The sequence below is a fragment of the Ceratotherium simum genome, chromosome 7, assembly GCF_057802395.1.
Source record: "Ceratotherium simum simum isolate JZ-2026a chromosome 7, ASM5780239v1, whole genome shotgun sequence".
NCBI classification, from domain to species: Eukaryota; Metazoa; Chordata; class Mammalia; order Perissodactyla; family Rhinocerotidae; genus Ceratotherium; species Ceratotherium simum.
Genome location: NC_141906.1, coordinates 85,426,726 through 85,447,173, shown reverse-complemented (window position 1 = coordinate 85,447,173; position 20,448 = coordinate 85,426,726). Strand labels below are relative to the sequence as shown.

The following is a 20,448-nucleotide window of genomic DNA, read 5'->3' as shown; positions in this document are numbered from 1 at the left end:
TTTGATTCGACTCTACTGCTTTATTGCAATTCAAGACAGCAAACCTGAGCCAAACCACTGGGCTCAATCCCCAGAACAAGCGCCTCAGAAGTGGACAGACAACTGCAAGGGCAGGCTGCCTCTCCGCTCTGCTGAGTGGCCAGAGGGGCTGAGAGGGGGAGGGAGCTGGAGCAAGGCCTGCTCTAGGCTGCCCCAACATTCCAGGGAGGCCCCCCACGGCCCCGCACTGGAGTGGCCTCCTGCTGTCTCCCTGCGGCCCTGAGAGGGTGTGGTTTCTGCTAGGAGCTACATCTCCTCCTCAGCTGATGCTTCTCCCTGAGCAAAACTGGACACACTCTAATTCAGAAAAACAAGAGGCCGAGTGTTTCTGCTTCACGTAAACTTGGCCTGTCATCCTGTCAGATTCAGATGCAATCAGACTGAGAATGAAAAGGAGAAAACATGTCTCAAACGGAATTTCTCCCAGAATCCTAGAGAAGGCTTGGGAGGGTTTGAAGAAAGAACAAAGCCGATCAGAGGACACACCCCCTTCCCTATCCCCTGCAAGTGGTGACCACTCACTACTTCAGAAATGAAAAGGGGCCACAAGGGATGTGGTCGAGCCAGGTGAGAACCTCAGAGGAGCAAACATATGACCAGGAGTCACGGCCAGCTAGTCAGGCCCTTTCCTGAGGGCCCCAGACACCCTCATGGAGATCTGATTAGACATTCCCACCCCCAGAGAGACAGCCTTCTGTCCTCTCCCAGAAGAGCAGGGAAGTAGAAAGGCGCCATCAATAGAGCTGGGTCAAGAAGCCACTTCAGGTAAGAAGGGGTCTCTCCCTGGCCATCCTACCTCTCCTCTTCAGGTCTCCAGGTTTAGGGTCTTGAACTCAAACAGTGGGCAGAGCTGTGGCCCCTGGACTCCCGGAGGTTGCTACTTAAGGACACTCTCATGCTGCGAGGCTGCGAGGGGCCTGCCAGGCCTCCCATCAGCCGGGAGGAGGGTGGCGCCCTCTTGCTTCCTTCCCACCAGGAGGAGGTGCCGGGCGGTGCTGCTCAGTGGATGTACTGGTTCCTGCCTAGGTGGGGTGTTTCAGTGAACTGTATCACAGGACCTGCCATCTTCTCCTCAAAAACAATGACCTAGGGGCGAGAAGGGCTGGGGTATAACAACAGCAGATGTCTGTCTTAGAGCCAGAAGGGGGCTGGGAACCAGGCTGGAAGGAATAGAGACCCACAACTTATCAGCACCAAGGAGAAGCACAGAAGAGCTGGCTACAACCTCTGCCCCTCTCCTGCCCTCACCAGCCTTAACAGCCTGTGACCAAGGACCCCAGAGAAACATTGTGATGCCAGGGAGGGCAGGGAGAAGGGGGTCCTGGGGAAAAGGAAGGGCCTGCAAGTGCTCACACCTGGTTGATGCCTTGGTCCAACCAGGCACCTGGGAGGTAGAGGGTCTCCTGGGGTCCGATGTTCCAGTAGCGTCCAAGGTTTTGGCCATTGATGAATACAACCCCCTTCTCCCAGCCCTTTAAGCAGAGAAGAGAAGGTGTTAGTCAACCATGAAAGCCACTGAATATAAAGTCACATGGGAAGGCAGAGAGACAGCCACATGCCACGTGTTCTCTTGGCTTCCAAGAGACCCACGTGAACCAACGTTCTGACAGCCACAAGGTTAACGAGTAGGGAGTTCTGTCTCCCATTCTCCCAGGCAGGGCACCCAGGCTCAGACTGGACGTAGGAACCTAGACCCTGAGAAGTACCACCAGGTGGTTCTTCTGCTTTGAGCCCACTCCCCTTGGCCCAGGGAGGCCCTGAGGGCCCTTTCAGAGAGGGCAACACAAGGACCAAGACCCTCTGGGAGTGGTACAGAGGGCTCCCTGGGGCAGGGGGAGACTGGAGAACCTGGGCAGGGAGGGGCTACAAACCTCCAGCTTCATAAAAGTGTCAGAAGGGGAAAGGGCAACTGACAAGGCCCCCAAGAAGAAAGCAGGGAATGTAGGTACTTCAGGGACGTGGTTCCATTCGTCGGAGCTGAACCTACAGCCAGAACGGAAGAAAGAGAGGAGGGCGCTTTCTCAGATCTGGGCCCTGTCCTGCATCTAATTCCAGAGGCACTGCAGTCCCCCCTGCCTGTTAACCACAGCACAGGAAGGGCAGCGGGGTGGTGTCATGGAAATTCCCTGGTCTCTAGAGCTGGCACTTCGTGGGCAAGTGCTCTGGGCTCTGGGTCTGTGTACACATGGGTGGGAGGAGGGGCGAGGCCTAAGCAGCTCTGGGCCTTCCTGGCTCTCCTGCTCCCTGTCCATAAGTTCACACGCTGCACCAGGTGGGAACCCACCTCTGAAAGAAGCTCTTTTTCATATCCAGGCTGTAGATCCTGAATTTTCTCAGGGGATAATCATTCAGATAGATATTTCCAATTAAACCTGTGGGAAGGAGGCAAGGAAACATGAGCACAGCCACAGCTGACTTGGCTGTGGCCAGCACACATGGGGGACGTTCACATGAGGATTTCTCCTGAAGGACGCACTCCCTGAGGGCTCATCACATGGCATAAACTCTCCCTAGAAATCCCAAAGAGGATGAAAATGAGTAACACAGTATGTGCCCGGTCCTAGAATTTGCCTGGAAGAACACATCCCAGGGCAATGACAGAGCTGAGAATGTCACCAGGCGAGAACAGTCTCTGGCCTCTCTGAGTGGGAAGCTCCCTTTTGGGGCTGAGAATTCCAACACAATAAAATAAGGCCAAATGGGCAGATGACAAAGAGGTCACAGTGGTTCTAGCCTGGCTTCAAGGTCAGTTGCGGTGGGGTCCCAGACTAAACAGACCTAAGAACTCAGCCAGGAATCTTCTACATGACCTAAGGTTAAAGATTTTTTTGTGGGGCCGGCCCTGTGGCTTAGCGGTTAAGTGCGCGCACTCTGCTGCTGGCGGCCAGGGTTCGGATCCCGGGCGCGCACCGACGCACCATTTCTCCGGCCATGCTGAGGCCGCATCCCACATACAGCAACTAGAGGGATGTGCAGCTATGACATCTAACTATCTACTGGGGCTCTGGGGGGAATATAAATAAATAAATAAAATCTTTAAAAAAAAAAAGATTTCTTTGTGAACAGATGGCAATATGACTTGTGTATCCAAGTCAGAGAAACTGTGCATACGTGAATAGCGATTAATTAGCACCTTGGGGAATGGGTCAGCTATGTCGGTCCAGGAGCAGCTTCCGTGTTCCTCTCGGTCATGGAGCTGCTGAGTGGCTTGAGGGGGAGTTTGGATAGGCTGGGGATCGTGAACAGGCTTCATGGGGCCTGTGGACCCTGTTAAATTGCAGGTACAGGTGTGTGTCGGGGGCACACACATTTCTGGAGAGCAAGTCTGTGACTTACAAACACTGAACTGTTCCAGAGGATAGGAACTCCACAGTGCAAGTCCAGGGCACACCTTGACCACAGGCCTGGGGAGGCAAAGACTGGGAAGTAAGGATGGGCCTGGAGAGGGAGCTCCTCAGGGGAAAGGAGGAGCACTGGGGCTTGTTTAGGGAAGAGGGAGGGCAAGCAGGACCAGAAGCTACTCTGAGGCCCACTGGAGAGGGCTGGCCCAGGACCCAGGGAGCCCCTGTGGCTGGGCCACAGCGCTTTGCTTCCCTGGCAGGCAGGACGGGACACGCAGGTTTCCACATTACAAAGGCAAACACTGTGAGAGAGTTGGGAGGTCACCAGTCTTCCCTACCACAGTGGGATTTATTTTGTCTAAGTTCTTATTTCACAACTTGCATGAAACTGCCCACATTTTGATAAACAGATAAGAAAGAAAAGGCAAATTTAAGCAAAGGTTTAGAAGGCCAGGAAAAATAAAACAAATTGGTGGAATATTCCCAGAGGGGCTTGCCATCAAGAGCATTTTGTTCACTGTTTGTCCTGCCGCCTCCTCCTCCCCACCACAAATGTGATCATCAATGGATTTCCAAGATTGATCAAGAAAAGAAATTCAGTGTGGAGACGCAAGGCAGGAGTTTTTGGATTTGGATTTTTGGATATGCCTTTTTTTGGATTTCTGGGAATCCCATTCCTTGCCCCTCACCCACTACCCCCCACCACCCCAGCAGACAGCCCCCTGCTAAAGCAACTACAGCCCAGGGAGATCTGGAGAGGCTGGCTCAGTGTTCACTGTGTGTACACCATGGGCATGAGGACAACATGCACAGGGAGTGCAAACAGGGAAGAGGTCAGAACCCACCTAGGCCTCTCAGGCCCACTTCCACCTCTCTCCAATGGGCCTCCTTGACCCAGGTCCCTCCAATGGGCCTCCTTGACCCAGGTCCCTCCAACGGGCCTCCATGACCCCTCTTTACTGCAATGGGCCTCCATGGCCCCACCTCCCTTCAATGGACCTCCATGACCCACCTCCCTCCAATGGGCCTCCTTGCCCCACCTCCCTCCAATGGATCTCCAGGACCCACCTCCCTCCAATGGGCCTCCTTGACCCACCTCCCTCCAATGGGCTTCCTTGACCCACCTCCCTCCAATGGGTTTCCATGACCCCTCTTTACTGCAGTGGGCCTCCATGGCCCCACCTCCCTGCAGTGGGCTTCTATGACTCCTCTTTACTGCAGTGGGCCTCCATGACCCCACCTCACTGCAATGGGCTTCCATGGCCCCACCTCCCTGCAGTGGCCTCCATGACCCCTCTTCACTGCAATGGACTTCCATGACCCACCTCCCTCCAATGGGCCTCCATGACCCTACCTCACTGCAATAGGTGTCTATGACTCACCAATTGGCTTCTATGACCTACCCCACTCTAATGGTTCTCCATGTCCAACCTCTCTCCAACGAGCCTCTGTGATTCTACCTCCCTCCAATGGGCCTCCATGACCCAATTTCTTCCAATGGGCCTCCATGACTCTACATCCTCCAGTGGGCCTCCATGACCCACCTCCCTCCAATGGGCCACCATGGCCCCACTTCACTGCAATCAGCCTCCATGGCCTGCTGTTGTGCTGGTACGGAGAAGGGATAACCAGGCAAGTGCTGAGCATTAGCAGCTCTTCTCTCGGCATGTGCTGTGACCCACCTTTGCGCTGATCATCAATCTCCCCATAGTTGACTCGCCCACGATTCTCCACCAAGATCCTCAGCATGGTGTGACCCTGCCAGGAATACAGTGGTCGATGATGACTTCCTGATTACCCAGCCATAAGGTCACAACTGCACCTAGGGGTTTCTCTGTGGAACCCTAGTTCTTCCCTAAGCTCTGAGGATGATCAGAATGTAATGTTCTGCCCCTCTTTCCATGTGTAGCTCTGTGGTTAAGGAGCCTCCTGTCTTCCAGGTCTTCCTCTTTGACTCCCACCAAACCTGCTCAGGAAGCAGCTGGTGCAACCCATCACCCAGCTCCCCAGGATAACAAACCTGAATCAAGGGGATATTGATTGCCTTTGTTTCATAGTCCAAGAATCCTATAGATACTGTGTTCACAAATACCTGCCAAATGAACAGACAGAAAGCACCCATGGGTTGACAGGAGGGAGGCGTAAGAGGGATCTCTGCTAAGCAAAGAAAGAGGTAACACTGGGTGTGTGCTGAGGAGGGGGTTTAGCCAGGCACAGAGGAAAAATGAATGCCTGTGAGTACAGCTGAAAAGGACTGCACAGCTGATGGTGATGGCCCATCTCCACGGACTGGGAACGGCCGGATATGTGAGCACGGAGGGGAGAGAGTCAGACGTCTGTGATGGGGCTTGATGACTACAAGGTGACAGGAATGAAGAGCAGACGCTCCTACCTGTCCCCGGTCACGCACAAGACCACTGAGGACACCAGATGAGGCAATGGTGGTCTCGTACAGAGTGTACCCAAAGGACTGTCCATTTCCATTGTTTACTGGCAGGTTCTCCATATTGACTGGCTTTTCAGAATTGACTGGCTGTACAGAGAAAAGACGGTGGAGGCACAGGGGCTAGGCAGAGGAGAAAAAAGGCAGCAACCTCATCTTGAGCTTTCTGGGGGAGTGTGGCATAGCAAACAGACTCCCACCTGGGGTTAGCATACTGTGGGGCAGGGGCAGGGATGGAGTGGGGGCCCCAACATTTGTTTCTATTTTGACACCTCATTTCACAAACATGTGGAGCCAATCCAGTTTACTGGCTCTCTAAGCTCCAAAATCCTGCCTTGCCTTCTCGTCACACTAACTCGGGCTCTCCAGGGTCACAGGGTTAGGTGTAAGAAGGGGCATATGCAGTAACAACAGAATGAAGCCCTGCCATCTCGTGGACTTGCACCTTTTTAAGCCACCATCATTTTTGCATCACAGCATCCCTCTGAGTCAGCTACAGGAGGTACATCCTATTCTCAGAGGAGGGTGAAGCCCATTCTCCTGCCCCTCATCCTGTCTTCCCACTGAGGCTGGAGAAAGGGAATTCCTACTGTGTGACCCAGTTTTTCTTCAAGTTCTAAAAAGTTCCTTCCCAGTTCATACTCTAGCTTGAGTTCGTTCTCTTTACTCTGAGTTCTAAAGTGAGAGAGTAGACCTCAAAGCTCAAGAGTTGGTTTTTTCTTCCTCCATGACAGCTGTCTGGAGGGCTTCCTAGCCCCTCCGCCCAGCCCGCAGCACTTACTGTCTCCATGTACTTCAGGGCGTCCCACAGTGACAGGTAGAAAGCTGGCGTCACTGACTCATATGCAGTCTTGGGAAGAGGGTCAGGCGGGGGAGGCAGAGGGGCACCTGCAATGCAGACAAACAACAGGGCCACCCCAAGGGACCCCACAGTCACTGCCCTCCAGCCTCCATAACCCCTGGCTCCTAAACACAGCCCAACGTGCTCCTCTACCGCAGAGCCAAGAGGAAAACAGGTCCATTCCCAGAAAGGCCTAGACCCCGCTAGGAAGACAACGCCAGGGGCACTGGGGGCTTTCTCATATCCTCAGGAGTCTTAGCACCCATGAAAAGGCAGGGCTGGCAAGACACAAACTAGGATGAAAACAGTTAATCTCTCAACTCGCCTGTCCTCGTCTAGAACGTTCCTGCACACAGATCAACCAGGGTTGAGGTGGGATGGTCAGGAAGGAACTCTTAGGGGTCTCAGAGCAAAAGCAAGGGCCCAAGGTGGTGCTCGAGCCTGCTGCTTGCCAGGTACCTGAGATGGAGCCAAAGAAGTCCCGAAGCTGGACGTACTTGGCCGTGTAGTCCCCAGCCTCTGTTAGCACTGCGTCATAGTCTGCAAGACACCAGGGCACCGTCACTGGTCACTCATGTCCCAGGACAGTGTCTGTGGCAGCAAAAAGAGAAGGGAGAAGCTGAGAGAGGGAAGGGTCCTCATCCCAGCCATTTGGGAGGCAAACACTTTTGGTATGAGCCATCACCCAAAATACTATATATACCAAATACAACAGAATGCCACCAAAACTGCGCACGACCACAGCATGACCCTAAATTTCCAGGCATCTTTCCTACTTTCCGGGGACTCTCAATCTAAAGGGGGGGCAGCGGTCACACCACGTGAAGGTCCTGAGTAGGGAGAAGAAGCCGCTCTCACGTAAGACTTTCCCTCAGCCTGCGTGCCTCTCCCACTTCCTCCAGCTCACTTCCGAAGGCTCCCAGGCACGTCAGCCGGCTTCCATCTCCCACTGCTCTGGAAGTTTAAAAGTGACAATCCAGACAAACCTCCACCTTCCCCAGGCACTCTGCAGCAAAATACGTTAAAGGTGCCAGAAGCTGTCCCTAAAGGACTGTCCATAAATAGCCCCAGACACACAAATGCGGGGGTGTTCTGGGGAGGGGCAGTACTGGGGAATACTTGCCATAGCTGGTGACATCAGACTTATATTCATAAAAATGCATGGCTCCATTTATGAAGCCAAAGTTGGTGCCTCCATGGAACATGTAGAGGTTGATGGAGGAGCCGGCATCGATGATGGCAGACACTGTTTTTAAGACCTCTACAGGAGGAGGGGAGAAAGGGGAACATGCAGAGTGAGTTTGAGTTTGGGACAAGCTGTAAGTCCCTTTGGCACTCTCATCTTTCCTGGTCCCTCCTCAAATCCAACTTCATCACTCTGCCCTTCAGCTTCCACTAAAACTCCCATCGCAGAAGACGAGGGGAGGAGGACGAGAAACGGGCCAGAATCTCGGCCCCAGAGCTTCGGCCTTCCTGTTGTTTTTACATCACATCAGGTCTCCATTGACTACGACTTGGACAATGTGCCGTGTAGGGCAGCCTTCTGCCTCCCCGGCACGCTTCTCAACTGTTACTCTCAGTAAGACACAGAGAGAGAGGATTCATAATTACAGATATAATTCTGACCACTTCCTCAATCCTACCTTTATTAGAACCAATGACATGAAAAGATAGTATCAAAGGAGAAATATAAATGGTTAACTAATATATATATGTGTATGTTTTCTTAAAAACCTCAGTATTGGTCAAAGAAATGTGAACTAAACAATGACTTATCAAATTAGCAAATATTAAAAATTATTTTAATACTCAGTGTTGATGAATCGGTGGGAAATGGGTATTCTCGCTGAAAAACGGTAAGAATTGCTACAGTCTTTCTGGAGGGCAGTTTAGTAAACATACATCAAAATTGCATTAACATAGCAATTCCATTGCTAGGAACTTATCTTAGGGAAATAATATGCCAGGTATGCAAACTGGATGTTCAAGAATGCTCAGTGACACAGTGTTCAGTGAACAAAAACCACTGAAAACAACCTCCATGTTCATCAATAGAGATTGGGTAAATGAATTATGTTTTAGTCACCAATACATGGGGTTCTTTCTGTTCTTAAAAACAGCAAGGGAATCTATGTTTAACAGTTAGAAAGCTGGCTGTCTGTGTCATTCACACACAAACAGGTGACGAGGAGCAGATGTGCCCACATTTGTCCACATCTATGTGCACACAGGGCTGAAAACAGAGATACAGAGAATGGCCTGGACTGTATACGCCACAGTGTCTTCTCCGGGCTCTGGGGTTTTTATTTCTTTTTTATACATATTCTGTATTTGCTCAATGTTTGCAAATTATTACTTATAATTACATTACTTATCTAATTACAAAAACATAATAAAGCAATGTTAAAAGTCCTACTGTTCACTTCAAATGTCAAGATAAATGACTCTGGAAAACCATGAGCTGACTACTACATGCAAATACTCCCAGGAGCCTTGCACCCTACAGCTAGTCTACATCAGTTGGCAGGGTATTTGGAACTTATTCCTGCTTCTTAGGTCCACACACATGCTGGATGTAGGTACTGCAAAACACTCACCAGAGGAATCCAGGATGTTGTGTGGGCCTCCCCACGAGTCAAACCACCCCGTCCAGTACTCCATCACCATCTTGGGCCGAGCCCCCTGGGCATCACAAAATGAGAAGTTAGCTGGCCAAGAAGACAGAGGGGAGCCCTTCCTGGAGAGGAATGCCAGCACCTCTGTCCCCACAGCTCTGCCCTGGCTGCACACCCCTTGCCTTAGCAGCCGTGGAAGGCAGAGCACAGACAAGCAGCAGGTACACGTGCACCGCGTCTCCGTGTGCGGCCCCCACACTGAAGGTGGGGGAGCACAGGCTACCAGAGTGGGCGCAGTGGACCCTGCCACCTTGATGTGCTTTAACGTTGCATACGGTGCTGGCGAGAAAACACGTGGATGTGTTCAAAGTAAGTCTTCAAGAGAATTCAGCTCCTGCTTTCAGAGTCTCTTCCTACATTGGTTCACATTCTGAGTCAAGCCAAGCCTATCCTCTTTCAAGGAAGGAGAATGCTCTATCAGGATAACTCCACTTCTGGGAGGCACACCGTGGATGCAGGCCCCTCAGCTGCTGCTTCCCTTTAGCTGGAAGAGTCAGAGGGCTGCAGAACAGGCCCCTCTTCGAGGACCAGGGTCAGGGCATCATAGCCCAGCTCTCCACAGTGCAGGCTCTGCAGCCACAATGTCTGCATCAAACCTTGGCTGGGACGTTCAGTAAGTCTTTACTATTACCTCAGAATACTGACTTTGCACGGGATTGCCCCAAGGATGCAGAAATCTTTCCAGGGACCATGCTCCACTCTGCCTTGTTTGTGGAAGTACCAGAGCAACTGGGGGAAGTGGAAGGACAAATATGCTGGCATTTCAGGCTCCACACCAGAGAGCCTTCCTCATTTGTCACATGCCGTGTTAGTGACGGCTTTACATTCAGAGGGCAGCTGCCCACAGAGCAACAAAGTCTGACCCAGGGTGATGATTCACAGTCCACTGAGTAGAAGGGACCAACCACACCAGGAGAAGGCCAAAGGAGTCACAATAATTTTTAGCAAGATAGGTGCCTTGGTTTTCTTTACAGCTGTCTACCCCCCAAGAAGGGGATATACTGTGCCACTTTTAAGTCACTAAGAAGGGAGAAGTCAACTTTAAGTCCCTCATGTCAGTAGTCTCCCGTGCCTCCCGTGCCAGGAGGGGGCTCCCTGATTTGAGGGTGCCAGGGCCAAGGCAGGGGGTGTCCACCACCGGCCCAGGTCACTGCAGCGCACGATGTGGTGAAGAGCTGGAGCTCTGCTGTCCTCCCTAACCTGCCAGTCACTGGGTGCTTTATCCATTCTACCAATCTGTCTCCTTAACTGTAAAACGGTAATACCAGTAGCCAGCTCACACGGTTAGTGGGAGAATTAAAGGAAACAACGCACGTACAGCCCTTAGCACACAGGGCCTGGCACACAGGAAGTGCTTGGGAAACAGTCACAGGAATGCTCTTCATCACTGGACACGGACGAGAGGCCCAGCGAGGTGCTGCTGGCCACCCCAAAGCTGAGCAGAGCTGGGCCTGTGCTGTCCACAATTCCGAGGCGCCTGTGATCGCAACAAGCAAGCACCCCAGCCCCCTTCCTCGGGGAAAGCAGATGTCGCTGAGCTGTGGATAGAATGGCCTTTAGCGGTGCTGTTTTGTCAAAGGATGACCGGCCTGGGGCACACAGGCATGGCCATTGGTCCAAGGAGGACCCTGAAGGAGCCAGCGTGAAGCACTGCTACGCTGGTGCCTGCCAAGTATCTCCTCACTTCACCCTCAAACAACTTCTCAGTAGGTGCGATCAGGGTCCCCACTCACAGAAGAGGAAGGAGAAACACAGGGCGGTCACCCCACAGCAGCCGGCACTGCTCGTGGACAGCACTCAAGTACAGTGCTATTAGTTACCAGGCAACTGTTTGTTTAACACGTCTCTTCCCAAGTAGGCAAAAAACTGCAGGAGGGCAGAGACCCTGGCATCTTAGTCACTGCAGCGGGACTGGGCCTGGCCTACCCCACGCACAGAGCAGGCACTCAGTACATAGGGGCGGAGGGAAGGAACGGAGAAAGGGACGGGACCTGGGCCCACCTATATCCGCTGTCTCTCCCAGATCTGCCTCACAAAGTCTGCCTGGGGTGAGGCCCCACCCCGTCCCATCTCCTCCTGTGCACCTTCCCTGCCCATTCTGCTTGTCCCTCTACACTCCAGTAGTAGCTGCATCATACACATGGGTGGCCCTCATCCGTTGTGGCTTCACCCTGCCGTGGTGGCCTCATGTGGATGTGCCTTAGGACACTGCCTCTGCTCTAAAAATGAGCAGCTGGGATGGAGAACCCCAGCTTCTCACAGGCATCTGTCCACGGTGACATGAACGCTCCAACAGTTCACTCTAGGCCCAGCAATCAACGCCTCCACCAACAGATGGTGGCAGTTTGGGGCATTCCCCCACTTCAGCAAGACAGGGCGAGGGATGGGGCCTCTCAGCTCTGCGAATGGGCTGCAGCTGCCTTGGCCAGATCACCTCTCTCTCTTTAGGAGAGAGACACGAACTTGAGAGAAGAGAAACCAATCCGAACAGGATTTAACTGTAAATTCCCATCAACCTGATGGATGCTGAGAAATATCCAGAAACTCCTCTTCCTCTGACCTGGAATGGGCCGGGCTTCCTGTCCCGCTGATGCCAACAATCTTTCTAGGCCCATAGGGGCCTCACAGGTTAAGGTCAGACACATACTGTACAGGGCAGGGCAGTGTTTTTCCCCTTGATCATCTGAGCACGTCTGGGGCTACTTGACTCCACACAATGCTAGTCAAGAGGCCTCTGTGATGGCACCACACCCAGAGCTTCAAAAAGAGCCCTTTCTCAAGAGGCGGGACACCCTACTCATACATCAGCCTACATAGCAACACCTCAGAGCACTTCCACAGGGCTTCCTTGGCCAGGGCGCGGCCACACGGGGGCCGCGGGGGCTGAGCTCTGCAGTGGAAAAGAGGGCTGAGAGAGCCCAGACCCCCTGCCTCCCGTCTGGGGCACCCTGCACACAGCGCGGGCATTCCAGAGCCCCGCAGGCTTCTGACAGAGAGGCTCCACTCAGCTGGAGGATTCCTACACTCACGTGGAGCAGGGCGGGCAGCTGCCGGGCCAGGCTCACCTGGACGCTGAAGAGAAAGGTGGTCAGCAACTGCAGGTCGTGTTGCAACTGTAAGTTGATGGTGGCCAGCGCTGTGGATGGAAGGAGAGAGGAAAAACAGAGCATTCTCTTAAAGGCAGGAAGACTTTCTGAAGCACCCCAGACCGTTCTCAATTCACCAGCAAAATAAATTAGTCTTGACAATAGTTCCCACCTCCAATTAGAGTTTAGTTTCTCTGATGTCAGGAAATTTATCTTGCTTGTCTTAGAAATCCCACCCTCAGCACAGACCACACAGAGCACGCCTTCACTAAGCGTCTGTTCTTGATTCACGTGGGTCTACCACCAGAGTGTGCGTTCTGTTAGTTATTCTTCTGTGGGAGCCCGGAGTCTAACCATTACTTGAACTCCGGTATCTAGTACAGGGTAACAATCTAAATGAAGACTCCCCTTTCATTTCTTTGACGAGGCTAATTTTCTATTCTACCCCATCATGTGCTCATTGTTCAACTTAAAATGATATTTTAAACGGCTTTCCATCAGTGAAAGGATGCCCGAGAAAGATGTGCTATGTTTGCCAGTGGTTGTGGATCCCTGGCCGACCCCACTGCTCCTGGGGCTCCCTGTCTGCTTGCTGTCTGCCTGAACAGTGGGCCTCACACACACTGGCCTTGGCCTGAGTTCCAGTGGCCTGGGAAGGCATGACAGAGACTGAGCCGGCCTGGCAAGCTGGCCACCCTGACACTCTCTTGTCGGACATAAGCCCCTGATTACCAGTGATTAAAAACAAACAAACAAGAGCTGAGCCTCCAGGAGGTTAAAGAACTTGCCTCAAGGTCACACAACTGGTGAGCAGCAGAGCAGGACTGCACCTCGGGCCCATCCGATACCCACCCATTGTCCTGCCATGTCACCATCCTCCAGCAACCCACTGGGGAAGACACTACATCCAGACCCCTCCTCATCCGAAGTAGAAATCCCGGAAGACAGGAAGACTGTCAGAAACTGACCAGGCAGAAATCTCAGAGGTCAGCAGGATTAGCATGGCTAACTGTACAGAGCATCTATTCCTAGCCTTCTTGACACTCTACTAAGATAAAGATCAAGGCATGAAAAAGTGGAAGTCCATAAGGAACAAGAACTGGAGAGAAGGCATACCAGAGATGAGGTTTTAAGAAAGTCTTGGGTGACTAAAAAAAGGGCAGTGGGTCGGTAACGGCCTAAGAGAGTGGAAGAAGTTATGACTGGCTGCCCACCTGCAACCCAAAGCCTCACGCACAGCTGAGGCACTGTGCAGGGGAGGACGCCCCGCCCCCTGCCTCGCACACTCCTCAAGCCCCCTTGCCCACCCCTCAGAGGTGCCATCCCCTCAGGGGACCATACTCTCTGGGAAAGCCAAGAGGCTCCAGATTGGAGGGATCTGGCACAGAAGAGTGTGGGCTGAGAGATCCAAAGGGGGGAGAGGACAACCTGGACAAGGGGGCTCCTGCCCACCCCTCCAGCCTGCTCCCACAGCATCTGCTGCCCTAGACCAAAGGGTCCTTCTCTGGAACCACTTATCTCCGACAATTACACTCAGGTTTTCCTCATTGAAACAGCCCACCAGGGCCCACCCACCCCACAGAGGAGCACACCTGCCACCAGCCTCTCCTCTACCTGCAGTTCCCAAGGGGCCACCTAGCACCTCTTCCTTAACTGCTCAGGCAAGAACCAACAACTGAGAAAGTCCCCTCACGTGGACGATTGAGCAGAACAGATAAATGTGAAAAAAATAATAAAATATCCTCAGAGAGAGATAAGAACCATAGTATCCATTAAAAAAAGCATGCCGAGGCCAGCCTGGTGGCGCAAGTGGTTAAGTGCGTGCACTCCGCTGTGGTGGCCCGGGGTTTGCCGGTTCGGATCCCGGGCACACACCGACACACCACTTGGCAAGCCATGCTATGGCGGCGTCCCATATAAAGTGGAGGAAGATAAGCATGGATGTTAGCCCACAGCCAGACTTCCTCAGCAAAAAAGAGGAGGATTGGCAGATGTTAGCTCAGGGCTGATCTTCCTCACAAAAGAAAAAACAAAGAAGCATGCCTTGAGGGGGCCGGCCCGGTGGCACAAGTGGTTAAGTGTGGATCCCGGGGGTGCACCCGACAGACTGCTTGTTAAGCCCTGCTGTGGTGGCATCCCATATAAAGTAGAGGAAGATGGGCACAGATGTTAGCTCAGGGCCAATCTTCCTCAAGAAAAAAGGGGAGGATTGGCATCAGATGTTAGCTCAGGGCTAGTCCTCCTCACAAAAAAAAAAAAAAAGCATGCTATGAGAAAAGAAATTATTCAAGAAAAACGTGATCCAGGAGATAACAGAAGGATTGGAAGACAAAAGCTGAGTAAGTCGCCCAGAAAGTAGAACTAAAGGGCAAAGAGAGAAAAAATCAAAAAGCTAAGAGACTTAGAGAATCGATATGAAAGTCCAATCCATGAGCAACAGAACGACCAAGAGATCAGAAGGAGGAGGGAAAGCGTATTGAAGAAACGCAGCATGGAGGTCCCAGCACTGACGACCATAACGGTTCTGGTTCAAGTGACCCAGAGAAGTGCCCCGAAAGGGACCAAAGAAGGCCATTCTGAAATAGCAGAATACCAACAATGGAAGGAAAATTCTAAAACTTTCTAGAAACAGGAGAGGAAAAAATGAACAGGACATATAAAAGGCTCAGGCACGGAACACGACCGTCCTTCCACAGCACAGCAGCTCCTAGAGAATAAGGGAGCAATGTCATCCACGTTCTAGGAGCCGGGAGGTCCGACAGGACACGCGGGCCTGTCTGGGTAATGCTGTGTGGCGGGCCACCGCTGGTCAGGGACAGAGAGGTCCCAGACCCGATCAGACTAGACAGAGACTCTGACAGGTAGAGGCATCTGCAAAACACCCTGAGAGGAGTCTGGAAGATCTCTAGTAAAGGATTGTTTAAAAGAAAAGGGGGGAGGGAGAGAAAGAGAGAAGAATGTGAAAGAGAAACACAATGGGATAATTACAGTGACAGCGAAAACTGAGCACACCCAAGGCGAGGCGATCCGCGCACGTCCAGACCGCCGGCGCGGCCGCAGGAGGCGGAGCGCCCAGCGGAACCGGGCGGGCGCCAGAAGACTAAACCTCAGCGCAACAAGACAGATTTCGATGGATACATACAGAGTTCCACGTCAGAAGAAAACCTTGAAGGTTCCAGCGATCGTTTCCGGGGATGGGGAGGGGGAGGCAGGCTGCGCTGTATTTATCAGGATTTCTATTTTACTTTTAGATCTGGTAAATACGTTACTTTAATTACATTTTTAATTGAAAGGGATCATCTAGGCAGCACAGGCGGCAGGCGGCTGGGGGCGGGGTGGAGAGGGACCCGCAGTGGAGGGGCATGGAGACCAGCAGGGGCCTTGGAGACCCCGCACCCGCCCACCTCCGCTTCCCTCTACCCCGCCCCGGAGTGCACCAGCGTCCGAAGGGCCTTCCTACCGCACGGCCACCGCCCGCCGGATGCGCGGACATGACGGGAGTCGCTGGCGGTCCTCGCGGGAGACGGGGTCTGGGTCCTGGAGGAACTGGCTCGCTGGGGACCAGAGCCTCTCCCGCCCACTCATCCAACAGTCACTCCCCGAGTGCCGGCCGCACGCCAGGCGCTGGCCTAGGGCTTCAGAGGGAAAGCCGCTCTCTTCCAGCAGTTCAGTCCAGGGGAGGGGAAGCGGGAGGAACACAGAGCAGCGCGCCCGCGCAGGAGCAGGCACGCGCCGGCAGCCCCAGGGAGGCAGCTGCCAGGAGGGCCCTTCAGGCTGCAGTCACCCTTGCAGTGCGCACACCCAGTCTAGGCACGCGAGCGCTGCCGAACCTGACAGACAGAACCCAAGCCCGGCAGAGCTGACCACTGCCTGAAACAGGCAAATAAAACAGAGAAACCCTCGGAAGGTTAGAAGGCAAAAATAAAGCAGGGCAGAAGGGCTGGGTGAGCTCCAGGAGGAGCTGCAGTTTCCAATGGGTGCTCAGAGGAAGCCTCACCTCGAGGTGACCTCGGAGGAGAGTCGGAGGAAATGGGGCAACAGCCGCGCAGCTGCCTGGAAGAAGGCTGGGGGCGTGTAGTACATCCAGCAACACGAGAGAGGCCAAGCGAGTGGAGCAGAGTGGGCCAGGGGAGAGCAGGAGGCAGCCGGTTGGGTCACAGAGGCCACCTGGGGAGGCATCTGGAGGTCATTCTCAAAACCTGCGCTTCACTCTGAGCAAGACAGGTGCACCTGGAGCTCAGGCGGGCGTGAGATGATCCGAGTGACATTATCAAAGGCATGCAGAGGCTGCTATGTTGAGAAAAAGTTGTGCGGGAGTCAATAGTGAAAAAAAGGGAGGTCGGTTCCAGTGCTGTTGCAATAATGCAAATGAAAAATGACGGTAATAGTTGAGGTGATAAAACTTATCTGGATTCCAGACAAATTTTGAAGATAAAGCTAAAGATAAAAAGGATTTGCTGATGGCCGCATGTTAGGCATACAGAGAGGAGTCGAGAGTGACTACAAGGTTCAGGGCCTGCACAACTCGGGGAAAATGAAGTTGCCATTTACTGAGAAAAGAAAGACCGAAAGTGGGAGGGCACCAGACAAGTTCAGTCCCCGCTGGTTCCGCTGAGACCTGAAGCCTTCCTGGGGGCAGGCCTGGTGGGAGATGCACATGGCAGGAGATCAGGAAGGGTCCCTGATGGAGACAACGTCTCGGACTCCTCAGCACAGAGGTCGTATTTAGAGCCATCCAGATGACGTCACCAGGGCAGTGAGTGTACAGTGAGCAGAGCAGATTCATTCCAAGGAGTGAGCCAGAAAGAATCTGAACATCAGAGCCCAGGAAGAGAGAGGTGACCAGGAAGGAGCTGCCAGCAGGTCAGAGAAAAACCAGGAAGTTGTGTCCCTGACACCAAGTGAGGACGTGTTCAAGGAAAAGAGATTGACAGTTGCTGAAGACTAAAATCAGATAGATCAGAGGCGTCGAGGACTAACAAGTTAAATTGATAATGTGGGGATCACTGGCAACCTGGAAAAGAGCAACATCATGGAATGATGAGGGTGGTGATGTGGTCATGGTGGTTTAAGAGAGATCTAGAAGAAAGGACTGGGAGAGCCAGTGAGCATGGACAGGGGAGATTTGTTGAAAGGGGAGCAGAGAAATAGAACAGCCTCTGCACAGGAAAATGAATCGAGATTTTTTTTTAGAAGGGAGAAGTAATGTGTCTATATGCAGTTGGGAATGATCCAATAGAAAGCAAGTTTGATGATGCAGGGCAGAGGGGAGTCACTGGAGCGGTGCCCTGGAGTAGCTGAGCTATTAGCTATAGTAGTAGCTCAGTATCAGAAGCCTGCTGGTCTCAGCGGAACCAGCAGAGACTGAGCAGAGAAAGGGCTTGTGCACAAGTGTGGAGCAGCTAGCCGGAAGCAGGAGCTGGGCCAGTGCATCTACAGCAACAGGAAGACAGGTGGCGTAAGGGGTATGGATGCTGGTGGATGGAGAGCTGCCATGCTTATCGACTGTGCACTCACTGCCCAGCCAACTGTCCATCACTGTGGGGGCTACACGGACCCTGGGAAGTGGTCAGTCGTCTCCACAATTTTGGCAGGATTTGAGAAAGCCATCCTCATAGTACACTCAATGCTTCATCTGCTCAGCCCACTGTGTAACATTCAGAAACTTTCTCAGGGGCCCAACTTGCCGTTCCCTGTGTCTTGCAGTCTGCAGAGCACTGTTAGTGTCCAGAGTGCTCTGCAGAAATGGAGACCAGCCACAGAGCTGGCTATGGCAACTCCGTCTCTGTCACAGACTCTCCAACCCTCTGAGGCCCGGAGCTTCGGGGCCTGGTGCCACGCAAACGGGAGAAGAGGCCTCAGAGAAACCCCACATGAGGCTCAGGCCATGCACAGCCCCCCACCCCTGCATAGCCCCGGGAAGGCACCTCCATCAACCGCCCCCTTGCTCAGGCCGTCCTTGTTGTCTGAAGTCAGGAGCAGCTCCACAACACCTCGGTCCTCCAAGGCCTGGGGGGGAAGACAATGCAAACTCGGTTAGTCCTCAGAGCATCTGCTGAGCCACACAGCTGGGGATGCGGCAACCCGAAGAGAAGGGGGAGAGATTCAAAATAAAGCATCTGTTTCTCTGCAGAAAATGGAAGGAAACCCACCCAGTCTGTGCCCACCACGTTCGACAAAGCTCCAGTCAGCCTGAATTCCAGCCATGGCAGGGCCAGGGTTGTCAGGCTCTGGCAGCCCTTAGCTGCTCCCAGTCGGGCAAGATGCTGAGTCTGGCTGGTGTGCTGTTCCTAGTCAGGCCTGCTCAGAGGCCGGCTCAGCAAGGCCAGCTGCCATGCTTTCACCCAGAACTGACTGCAGGGCTCCAGGAGTGGGTCAGGCCTCCAGGACAGAAGCGAGCAGCCCACCCCTTCCCCACACCAGGCTAGGGTGGGCTCTGGTCAATAGCCACGCCACAGTCACATGAGCATGGTGCTCTGCATGTGCCCAGTAGAGCAGGAAATGCTCTGTGAAGGTGGTGAATCTAACACTGAAGAAGTGGAAGGACACAGTGTGCTGAGGGGCAATCCCTCCTCACCACTCAGAACAACTGCTCACATGTATGGACCAGTGATTGTCATGCCAGACCTGTTGCTGAGCACTGTACACAGACTGTCCTATTCAGTCTTCACAGTCAGAATCTAAACTGTACAAATGAAGAGCCTCAGAGAGGCTGGAGAAAGTGCTGTGGGAATCAGAGCTAATGAGCAAATGTGGACCTGAGTCCAGTGTGTACCCCTTCAAAGTCTCTGCTCTGGGAATGTGGGCTCTTTTGGATCAGAAGCCCCAGCAAGGGGTATTTTCCTATCATTTTTCCTGCAGATATTATGACAAGACTGCTTATTTCAACCACATTCTTTTGGAAATAGGGGAGGCAGAGAAGTGATCCAGTGGGGGAACAAAGCTCCCATCTGACCCCAGATGCGGGTGAGGAAAGAGCAGGGGCCTAATTCTCAGGGACAGCAGAGGCTGCAGGAGTTTAATCCATTAGGCAAGGTGAGATTTGTATCAGAAGCCCTGGATCCGCCACCTCACAGCTCTCCAACCACTCATTCACTGATGTCTAATGAACTCTGCTTTGGTTCCTGCCATGTGCAGAAAGGCTCGTGTGGGCTGGGAGGGTGCAAACAGGGACAATCACCACATTTCATAGCTGTACAATCACACTTGACTTTGCCCAGGCGTTCATTTACTGACTGCACACTGTAAGGGACAGAGCACCAGCGATCAGCCAAGCACAGCTAGGGACCTTGTGCAGTTCTCCACTACATTCCCACAGCCGTCTTAGAGAAAGGCATTCTTTTCTCCACTGTGCACACGATGAAACTAAGGCTCAGAAATGTGCGGTGACTTGCCCAAGGTCATCGTATGCTGACGGTGTCCACATGTCCACAATGCCCCAGGAAAAGCTGCATGGCAGTTCAGGGGGATCCTCTCCAGAGCTTCAGGATGACAGAGGCTGGGCACTGGGGCTTCTCTTTGTCCACCTGTCTCACACACAGACGCCTTTCTCAGACACCAGGGAGGCGTGACTGAGCAGGACAGGTCACTGAAGGGGCCACACTCTCCTCTGCCCCCATCAAAGGAGCTCTCCTCTGCAGCTCAGTAATTCAGTAAACTCCTGCTGGAGAAGCCCCAGCACCCAAGAGACAGACTGAGGGAAGGAGGTGAAGCAGGAGAAGCTCCCCCAGCCTGTGCCCCGGCTGGGGTCTTTCTAGCCCACTCAAAGACAAAGAGGAAGCTGGAGGTGTGGTGTGCTCCAGGCTGTGGTGGGACATGACCATTAGGACTGAACTCGCCCCTTTTCAGCTTTAGGAATGCCACATCTCCTAGAGATAGCCCTGCTCCCTGCACAGAGGGCTTTCTGCACGTGAGAAGAAGGGGGAAGAGTGGATAAGAACCTACAGGCTGGAGCACTTGTGCCTCGGTCTGAAGGGACTGAAGTCATTTCCAGATGGAAAATGAATCTGCCTGTGACAGCAGA

General features: G+C 53.0%; 1 protein-coding gene across 8 annotated transcripts in view; it reads right to left on the bottom strand.

Moving 5' to 3' along the window:
• Nucleotides 1-20,448, bottom strand: part of LOC101390268 (beta-galactosidase-1-like protein 2) — a 60,808-nt gene continuing 40,360 nt past the window's right edge. For 4 of the 8 annotated variants that reach the window (XM_087433956.1, XM_087433958.1, XM_014793680.2 and 1 more), the window contains 13 exons: nt 18,353-18,434; nt 12,405-12,475; nt 9,262-9,346; nt 7,788-7,925; nt 7,124-7,204; nt 6,605-6,711; nt 5,773-5,913; nt 5,401-5,472; nt 5,063-5,138; nt 2,324-2,411; nt 1,911-2,022; nt 1,395-1,511; nt 1-1,125 (listed from right to left, as the gene is read on the bottom strand). In XM_087433956.1, coding sequence (XP_087290082.1) covers nt 1,039-1,125; nt 1,395-1,511; nt 1,911-2,022; nt 2,324-2,411; nt 5,063-5,138; nt 5,401-5,472; nt 5,773-5,913; nt 6,605-6,711; nt 7,124-7,204; nt 7,788-7,925; nt 9,262-9,346; nt 12,405-12,475; nt 18,353-18,434 — 1,257 coding nt within the window. In that variant the 3' untranslated portion in view covers nt 1-1,038. The remainder of the gene's footprint in view (nt 1,126-1,394; nt 1,512-1,910; nt 2,023-2,323; nt 2,412-5,062; nt 5,139-5,400; nt 5,473-5,772; nt 5,914-6,604; nt 6,712-7,123; nt 7,205-7,787; nt 7,926-9,261; nt 9,347-12,404; nt 12,476-18,352; nt 18,435-20,448) is intronic. The other 4 variants (XR_015552772.1, XM_087433960.1, XM_087433959.1 and 1 more) reach the window with 4 other exon arrangements.